This window comes from Nomascus leucogenys, chromosome 18 (genome assembly GCF_006542625.1).
Source record: "Nomascus leucogenys isolate Asia chromosome 18, Asia_NLE_v1, whole genome shotgun sequence".
NCBI classification, from domain to species: Eukaryota; Metazoa; Chordata; class Mammalia; order Primates; family Hylobatidae; genus Nomascus; species Nomascus leucogenys.
Genome location: NC_044398.1, coordinates 30,020,664 through 30,030,902, shown reverse-complemented (window position 1 = coordinate 30,030,902; position 10,239 = coordinate 30,020,664). Strand labels below are relative to the sequence as shown.

Genomic DNA, 10,239 nt, shown 5'->3' with positions numbered 1-10,239 from the left:
AACAGAATTACCATATGATCCAGCAATTCTACTTCTGGGCATATACTCAAAAGACCTGAAAGCAGGGTCTTGAGGAGATATTTGTAGAGTCATGTTCACAGCAGCATTATTCACAATTGCTAAAATGTGAACATATCCTGATGGATGAATGCCCATTGATGGACAATGAAATAAATAGATATGTAAAACGTGGTATAAACATACAACATAATATTATTCCACCTTAAAAAGGAAGGAAATTCTGATACATGCTACAGCATGAATGAACCTGGAGGACATTATGCTAAATGAAATAAGCCAGTCACAAAAAAGACAAATATTGTATGAGTCCATTTATACAACATACTTACAGAGTAATCTAAATCACAGAGACAGAAAGAATGGTGGTTGCCAGGGGCTGGGGAGAGGGAGAAATGGCGAGTTATTGTTTAATGGGTGTAGAGTTTCAGTTTTGCAAGATGAAAGAGTTTTGCAGCTGGATGGTGGTGATGGTTGCACAAGAATATGAATCTACTTAATACAACTGATCTGTACATTTAAAAATGGTTAAGATGGTATGTCTTACATGTATTTTACCACAATTACAAAAATTGAGAAAAGTATTAAAAAATTGGTAATATATGTTGAAGAAAAATATCTGCTATCAGTGACATAGGTAGACTCCAGGATATGTGTAAAAAATACTCTGAAAGGCCTGACAGTGAAGTGAAGCAAAAGTTAAGACATGAACACATGAGATGCATGTGTGTTGGGAGGAAAGCTTAGTGTTAGGAGAAAAGCTGAGGCAGGGCTTGGAACATGTCCAGGGTCCAGGATAAAACCCCTCATGGCCTTTGTAATGTGTCCAGACTTGCTGACTCCTTGCTTCTAGCACTCCCGTTATCTCCAGTAGCCATGTTTAAAAGAAAATGCTAAACCGTCACAGCTGTAGTTCATTCGCTTGATACACTACTTCCTTTCAACCCCCACATCCTCACCACCTGTTTCTTTGTTTGATCACCAATAAATAGCGTGGGCTTCCAGAGCTCAGGGCCTTCACAGCCTCCATACTAGTGTTGGCCCCCTGGTCCCACTTTCTCTCTTAACTTGTCTTTTCTCATTCCATTGACTCTGCCAGACTCTGTAGCTCCCACGGCCTGGTGTTGGGTCTGATCACCCCAACAGATGTGTTTTCACTGTGTAGTCTCCAGAACATTGATAAAACAAGAGGAAAAAGTCACAGCCATTTGGTTACTTGTTTTAAATCCTTATTCTGAGTTTATTTTATCCTATAACTAGTTCAAATATCCACATGATTAAGGGTTTTTCAGAACAGGAGTAGGCTGGAGAGTCCCTGAACTCTCCTTTTACAGCCCCTTAAATCTTGGTTCTAGCTGGCCATTTTCTTGGCTTCCAGCTTTGAGAGAAGTAAATCAGAAGCATCTACCTTCTGGTAACCTAAGAAGGAGATTTGGAGCCAGGAGGCATTTCATGAGCAACTTCATGCTGAAAAGCCTCCTTGTAATTTATTTCTTGTGGCATTTTGAAGTTCCAGTCAATCTGGTCAGCAGACTCTGAAGGAGGAACCTGTTGAGGCATTCCTGGAATCAGACTGGAAGTACCTGGCAGGAATTCCTGCTTCAAGGCCTCCTTCTCAAGGGGGTTTGTGTCCTCCTGCCTGAATATGGTCTTTGTGGAAACAGTTTCAGAAGTCAGTTCCTAAATAGAAAACAAAAAAGCTGAAAAGCTATTATTAGAGACTAAAGCATACAAGATGTATGGCAAAAACACAATACTGCTATTTTCATGCCAGAGACTAAGAACCAAACTGAAATAGCCCTGCTTTAGCAAAGCATAAAACCAAACCTATAGGATCAAGTTGATTCACCAATAATTTAACTGCCTGCCAGAACAAAACCCAACATCTTTTAATGGAAAACAACACAATCTAGACTCCCTATAAAATGTCCTCTACAATGTCCAGAACACAAGGAATAATTACCAGAAGTAAAAAAGTAGGAAAATGTGAACCATAATCTAGAGGAAAAGTATTCAATAGAAAAAGGCCCCAGAATGGGCTGGGAGCGGTGCCTTATGCCTGTAATCCCAGCACTTTGGGAGGCCGAGATGGGCGGATCATGAGGTCAGGAGTTTGAGACCAGCCTGGCCAACATGGTGAAACCCTGTCTCTACTAAAAATAAAAAAAATAGCTGGGTGTGGTGGTGGGTGCCTGTAATCCCAGCTACTTGGGAGGCTGAGGCAGGAGAATCACTTGAACCCGGGAGGCGGAGGTTGCAGTGAGCCAAGATCTCGCCACTGCACTCCAGCTTGGGTGACAAAGGGAGACTCTGTCTCAAAAAAAAAAAAAAAAAAAGAAAGAAAAAGGTCCCAAAATGACACAGATGATGGAATTAACAGACAAGGACAGCTATTACAAATACTTTCAAAAATCCAGGGTAGAAAATGGACATAATGTGAAAGTTAAGATGTATCAGCAGAGAAAATGGAAATTATATTTAAAAAACTAAATAGAAATTCTAGAACTGAAAAGTACAATATCTGAAGTGAAAAAATTCACAGAATCCCCAGATGGGATGTAGGGCATTGCAGAAGAAATGGTCAGTAAACATGAAGGTAGATGAGTAGAAATTATCCAAACTGAACCACACAAGAAAAAAACAAACAGAGCTTCAGTGCCCTATGAGACAATATTGAGCAGTCTAACATCCATGTCCCTGGCTGAGGTAGGAATCCTTGGATCTTAGGCTCTACTGACCCACTCCACTCCAGTCTTTGCCTGGAAGTCGTACAGGTCCATTCTACAATGAGCCCTATGGGGCTCATCCTTGTCCACATGGTCTCTGAGACCCTTCTAAACTTCAAACTATTGAGTCTATACAGCAAATATCTATTGATTCTATAAACATGTATTTCTAAAACATTTGTATAGTTTAGATCTTTATTAACAATAGGAGTTATCTTCTGACTCAGAAACAAAATTATGGTTTACTTAAAGCTGCATCTGCTTAATGAAGAGATATCAATACCAAGGATAACCTCTGCCTGACTCAAATTCTACCTCCTCTATGGATACTTTTTGATTCGGATAATTGGGTATGAGCCCTACCATACATAGTATTCTGTTTCTATTCCTCTTTTGATACATCCACTAGATAAGCAGTATTCAATCTGGGGTACTCAAAGACTCGCTAACCTGTATCCGCTAACCTGTATCCAAGTCACGATGTTTTTTTGTTTTTAAAGAGATTAAGGAAAAAACTGCAAAGCTTTGAGTATATGCATATCAGTTCATCAGGTAAACTTAGCAGCCCTGCTGAAATTTTATGCAACCCATCCTGGGCCAGTTTGAAATTGGTTTTCCCAGCACTAGTCACACAAAATGTGAAGGTGACCAACAGCAAGGAACAGTTTGTAATCCAACTTGAATCAATCAGAAACCAGAACTTGGAATCTTGTCGTTTTGATACACCTCTGCCTCTTTGTCCTTTATTTAGCCTTGTCAAAGTTTTCTTGGAGAGTAACTCACATCTTAATGTGTGGCTCTCTCTTGCCAGGTAAACTATAAATTTGCTTCATTTTAGATCACTCTTGGGTTCTCTTTATTTCCTTCTAACATAGGGAATCAATTTCCATAATCACAACCTACACATGAACTCTTTCCTAAAACTGAGAACTTGCACATAGTCTAGACATTGTGCTTCTTATCATTTCCCATCTTCCCTTACAACTGCCTACATCACACACTTGGCAAAAGAATGACATACCATTTACTTATCTAAATCTTGTTAAAGAATATTGCTGCAGGATGCAAAACCTCAGTGAAACACAAAAAGACAATTCAAAATATTGCTGTGAGCCGAGAAATTTTCCTTAATAAAGCTACCATAAAACTAGGGTGGAGTTTTGGAGTCTTCTTTATATATTTCTTATTGCCTTATATATTTCTATTTCTATTAACAGTAAAGCATGGTGTTAGACATGGATTAGAGATGGGTAGCAAGGTGATGACAAATTTTGCTGAATGATCCTCACCTCTCCTATCTCCAAACAATTGCTTAAAGAAGGAATTCTTCCTGAGGGAGAGTTCCTTTAGACTATTGTCAAACAATAGAATGAACTATCTTTTGATTTAATTTATTTACAAGACATCCAGGCTTAAAAAGCAAATATATTCTTTATGAGGATGTTGAGTATATTAGTGTAAATGTAAATAAGCTTAATATTTTCATGTCTTCAAATTGGCTTGGAAGCTAGCAAATGCTGGTGAATTGTAATGGACTGCATTAAAGACTTTAATGCACAGAGTATAGTGATAGTTAAAAAGATGTCAGATATCAAACCCAACATTGCAATTGAGATGACTCTCTATCCAGGTATCTACTACTTTGTAGAAAGCATAGAATGGCATAAGGTGTTTTTCAGGAGATTGTGAAAAAAACTGTGGGAGGTAAAAGATAGGCTTGTCAGACTGACGAATGCCGAGTTGTCTTTAGCTATTCCAGTTTAATAACTTATATCCAATATTGTAGCATCACAGAGGAGGCATCTGAAGTTTCACAGAAAAGTAAATAGAACATAATAAACCAAATACTAAATACTAAGTTAAATATCTGAAGTATGCACGGATAACAACCATATTTGGTTTCCGAAAAATATTGAATACTACTTGAAAAGGGATCAAAGGATCTTATATGAAAAAATATTTGTTCCAAGTGAATAGATTTTTTTTTTTTTTTTTTTTTCTTTTTGAGACAGAGTCTTGCTCTTTCACCCAGGCTGGAGTGCAGTGGCGCGATCTCGGCTCACTGCAGGCTCCGCCCCCCGGGGTTCACGCCATTCTCCTGCCTCAGCCTCCCGCGTAGCTGGGACTACAGGCGCCTGCCACCTCGCCCGGCTAATTTTTTGTATTTTTAGTAGAGACGGGGTTTCACCGTGTTAGCCAGGATGGTCTCGATCTCCTGACCTCGTGATCCGCCCGCCTCGGCCTCCCAAAGTGCTGGGATTACAGGCGTGAGCCACCGCGCCTGGCCCCAAGTGAATAGATTTTTTAAAAATCAGATTTTTTGGCCAGGCATGGTGGCTCAGGCCTGTATTCCCAGCACTTTGGGAGGCCAAGGTGGGCAGATCACGAGGTCAGGAGATCGAGACCATCCTGGTTAACATGGTAAAACCCTGTCTCTACTAAAAAAAAAAAAAAAGAAATTAGCTGGGTGTGGTGGCATGTGCCTGTAGTCCCAGATACTTGGGAGGCTGAGGCAGGAGAATCACTTAAACCTGGGAGGCAGAGGCTGTAGTGAGCCGAGATCGCGCCATTGCGCTCCAGCCTGGGCAACAGAGTGAGACTCCATCTCAAAAAAAAAAAAAAATTAGATTTTTTTAAAATCAGTAACACCAGAGTATTTCCTAAAATCTAAGACAAATTTGTCTTTTAACATCTCCTTTTTTCATTAACAAAGATTGTCAATAACATTGGTTTATATGCAAATATGTGAATTCTTGCATATATATTGAAAATCAAGCTAAAGGGACCCTTAATGTGCCTTGGATTGGGACTGGGCTGACTTGTGGCTTTCCTGGAGTCCATCGTTGGGATGTGTGTGGCAACCCAAAGCTGAGTCCTTCTCCCTACCTTGTGACGCTTTTGATAGTTCTGTTGAATCTGATACTCTTCCTGTTTCAGCATTTCTGTCATTTCCATTTCCTTGAGGCTACTGTCATATTCCTCCCACAGCTGGATCTTCTTTTCCCTATTCTGGGGTGAGGTGACAGAGTCGAATCAGGTCAGCACCCAGGGAAGCCTTATAAACGGGGCCCCCTCACTGGGGACTGATTTGGGCTGTGGGCTCTTTGGGCCTGTTGAGTTTCCTCTTGTAACTAGCTTTAGCCTGCTAGTAGTTACAAACTCTTCATCTCCACAGCTCCTCTGAGTTGAAGCCCCACTCCTCTGAATGAGCCCCCAGGATCCCCATGCTTCAGGGATATCTGGCTCTAAGAGCAAGTCAAATAAACCAAAAAATTCCCCAGGCCAGCTCCAGAATCCTGCCTTGTGTCTTGGCTTTCAAATTACTCTGGGAAAGCTGGGCCCTCCCTAAATCCCAGTGCACATACACACCTCTTCTTTTGCTTTCACTGTTTTCCCGTAATGATAAAGCCAGTGAGCCAGGTATTCTATTGGGTCACTGGGCCGAACCTTCGCCACCTCTGCCAGTGCCTGGGCCAGGCAATTTCCAAAGCACCTCTTCAGGTAGTTAGTTTCCATCCTGGCAGCCTGGAAAACATCAAAACAAAGTCACACTATTTTACAAACTTAATCTGATATTAAAAATAGACACATTCTAACCAATTCAGATTTATTTCAGGATAAATATGAGGTGCTTCTGGATCACACCCTTCCCAAAAGAACCAACAAACACTTACATGCTCTTATATTCAAATGGACTTTTTTCTAAAGCTCTCCAGCCGCACTAGGTCAGACAGTGTAGGTCCTAGGGTTTATCAGGCTTGGGAGGAGGTTGGTACCTTGGTGATAAGAGTGGCTAAGGCCTCCCCTTACCCACACATTTCTGCCCTTGAGTAGAGAGAAAATAAAGGAGCAGGCAGGAGGTCCTGGGGAGGGGCTCTGAGCACCCAGCAGGCTGTGCTATTGTGAGGTTGGAGGCTACAGCCATCTATGACACAGGTAAGATAGGCTCATTTATTTCACAAGGGACCATGGAAATGCACTGGGAAGAAGAGAGAGGGAAAATGTTGGTGCTGCAGCTATTGCTTGTCAGGAGCTCTGCTAGCACCTGATATAATATTCCATTCTCTATTACTTAAGGATTTGCTAGTCATCATATTTCAAGAGCTGGAGGCAATGTAGCCCAACTTAGGAGTGCAGGGAATTGTGGCAGTAGGAATGCACATTCTGGAATAAGACAGACCAAGTTTCAGTCCTGATTCTGCCACCTATTAGCTGTGTGATCTTCAGCAAGTGACTCAGTCTCTCTCAGCCTCAGTTTTCTCATCTGTAAAATAAAAGTAACAAAAGTATGTAGCTCGTAATAATTAGATTAGAGGAGATAATAAACACACACCAGGCACTTAGTCAGGCACAGAGTAAGTGCTTATTACACTATTCAGTGGAGGATTGTGCCATGAAATGACCTAGGACCTGGCCTCCTCCTGACAGATTCCATATTCCTGAAGTTGACACATTTTAATTCCAAAAGAGCCCAGCAAATAATAAAAGCTCAGATCTAGCCTTAACATTTTCTGGAGGCATTTTTCAATTTGCCCCCCTACTCCCCATATTTTAGCTTAAGGAAGGAAAAACAGGTAGACAGATATGCATATCTATTTTATACATATCTATCTTATGGATATAGAAAAAAATATTTCCTAGCTCTCTCCACTGCAAGGGCCTTGAAACCAAAACACTTCAGTAGCAATGAGCACACTGAGCATATAAACCTTGCTTGTAAATAGCCTTCGTCACTTAAGAGGAATCAGGGCTCCTTGGAGAAATGGCTGATTCCAAGGCTGGGGCAGGACAAGTCTAATGAGCCTGGAACATTTTGTTGTGCCAGAAAGTAAGAAAATTCTAAAAAATACAATGGTTGGGGACAGAGAAGCCAGCTTGAAGGGGCTCCTACTAGTCAAATCTGGGGCAGTTTGACCATTAAAATAGTGACTGTAATGGATTATAACTTATAGAATAAAATAAGAATCCATGAGTCCATATGAGAATATATAAGTAGATTAAGAAGGGAGAAGGCAAAGTTCTTTGTTAAAGTAGAATGCCAACTAATAAATGTGGGGAGAATAATGGAGTTTTAAAAAACTGCCATTTCCTCATCACCATAGTATAACTGAATCAAAGCAGGATCATCAATGAGTCAATGAGTGCTAAACCTGGGTGAATATTTGACAAGGAATAAGATATATGCATAGTCTCAAAGTTTCTTCTCACAAATTAAGTATTAATTCCAAAGGAAATACAGAAATTTTACAGTGGCAAAACCTGGCCAACAAAACCTTAACCAAGTAATCAAAGTAAACGTCACCAATAAAGGAACAAAGTGACATCAAGTGCCTCCTGATGTGATGCACTTCTTATGGTACATAAAACATTTCCGTGGATTCCTGCCTAAAATGCAATATTTGAATGTAATTGAAGAAACATCAAATAAATCCGAAGCAACTACCTTGTACTCTTAAAAATGTTGAGGTTATGAAAAAAAAAAGAGTAACTTATAGATCAAAGGAGATTGAACAGCTATAATAACTACATGTAACACATGATCCTAGATTGGGCCTGGGCAAGAAAAAATAATTCAGCTGGGCATGGTAGTGCACGCCTATAAACCCAGCACTTTGGGAGGCTGAGGCAGGAGGATCACTTGAGCTCAGGGGTTTGAGACCAGCCTGGGCAACAAGGCAAAACCCTGTCTCCACAAAAAATACAAAAATTAGCCAGGTGTGATGGCGCACATCTGTAGTCCCAGCTACTTGGAGGGGATGGGGGCAGGGCTGAGGTGGAAGGATCACTTGAGCCCAGGAGGTTGTGGCTGCAATGCGTTGAGATCTCACCACTGCACTCCAACCTGGGTGACAGAGTGAGACCCTGTCTAAATAAAAAAGAAAGAAAAGAAGAAGAAATAATTCTATGAAGGGCATTGTTGGGAAAATTGGTTGAATTGAATGTGAAATGTAGATTATGTGATATAATTTATCTAAGTTAAATTTCTTAATTTTGAATAATGGAAATATGAGTAAGAGAATGTCCTTGTTCTAGGGCTGAATAATGACTCCCAAATGTGTCTATGTCTGAATACCTGGAACCTACGAATATGTCACCTTAAATGGCAAAAGAGACTTTGTAACTGTGATTAAATTAAGGTTCTTGAGATGGGGGATTATCCTGGATTATCTGAATAGGAACAATGTAATCACAGGAGTCACTATTAAGTGGGACACAGTACGGTCAGACAGGGAAGGTGATGACAGAGCTGAGGGAGAAAAAGGGATGTGATTCAGGGCCTTGAGCCAAGGGTATCCTCTAGAAGCTGGAAAAGAAAAGAAAATGGATTCTCCCCAGAGCCTCCTGAGGAACCTGCCCTGCTGACACTTTGGTTTTAGCTTTATAAGATTCATTTTGGACTTCTGACCCCAAGACCTGTAAGGGGATTAAAAAAAAATTGAGTGGGGTAGTGATGGAGGGTGGGGACAGAGGTGGGTGGTGTCTCCTGCCAATATGTGTGGCCCACTTGAAACAATGCATTTGGATAAACAAACTTCTACACCCCTCTTACTCAAAGCTGGTCTGATGACAGATGACCAGCAGCATTCCATCACCTGGGTGAGAGGTGACAGCGTGCTGGTAGCCCTCTCAGCCCTTGCTTGTTCTTGGCACCTCCTCGGCCTCGGCGCCCACTCTGGCCACGCTTGAGGAGCCCTTCAGCCCACTGCTGCACTGTGGGAGCCCCTCTCTGGGCTGGCCGAGGCCGGAGCCGGCTCCCTCTGCTTGCAGGGAGGTGTGGAGGGAGAGGTGCGGGCGGGAACCGGGGCTGCATGCGGCGCTCGCAGGCCAGCGCAAGTTCCGGGTGGGCGTGGGCTCGGTGGGCCCCACACTCAGATCAGCCGGCCAGCACCGCAGGCCCCAGGCAGTGAGGAGCTTAGCACCTGGGCCAGCAGCTGCGGAGGGTGCGCTGGGTCCCCCAGCAGTGCTGGCCTGCCAGCACTTTGCTTGAATTCTTGCCGGGCCTCAACTGCCTCCCCACGGGGCAGGGCTCAGGACCTGCAGCCCACTATGCCCAAGCCTCCCCCCCACCATGGGCTCCTGTGCTGCCCAAGCCTCCCCGATGAGCGCCACCCACTGCTCTGCGGTGCCTGGTCCCATCGACTGCCCAAGGGCTGAGGAGTGCCGGCGCACTATGTGGGACTGGCAGGCAGCTCCACCTGCAGCCCCGGTGCGGGATCCACTAGGTGAAGCCAGCTGGGCTCCTGAGTCTAGTGGGGACTTGGAGAACCTTTATGTCTAGCTAAGGGATTGTAAATACACCAATCAGCACTCTATGTCTACCTCAAGGTTTGTAAATGCACCAATCAGCACCCTGTGTCTAGCTCAAGGTTTGTAAATGCACCAATCAGCACCCTGTGTCTAGCTCAAGGTTTGTAAATGCACCAGTGCTCTGTGTCTAGCTAATCTAGTGGGGAGTTGGAGAACTTTTGTGTCTAGCTCAAGGATTGTAAACATA

At 42.7% G+C, this 10,239-nt stretch overlaps 1 protein-coding gene across 2 annotated transcripts in view; it reads right to left on the bottom strand.

Annotated features, from left to right (window-relative positions):
* Positions 1-315: 315 nt before the first annotated feature.
* The window catches only part of DYDC2 (DPY30 domain containing 2), a 23,879-nt gene continuing 13,955 nt past the window's right edge, over positions 316-10,239 (bottom strand). For both annotated transcript variants that reach the window (XM_003274498.3, XM_004091169.2), the window contains exons 2-4: positions 6,114-6,269; positions 5,631-5,753; positions 316-1,698 (exon numbers count right to left, since the gene is read on the bottom strand). In XM_003274498.3, the coding sequence (XP_003274546.3) occupies positions 1,438-1,698; positions 5,631-5,753; positions 6,114-6,269 (540 nt within the window). In that variant the 3' untranslated portion in view covers positions 316-1,437. The remainder of the gene's footprint in view (positions 1,699-5,630; positions 5,754-6,113; positions 6,270-10,239) is intronic.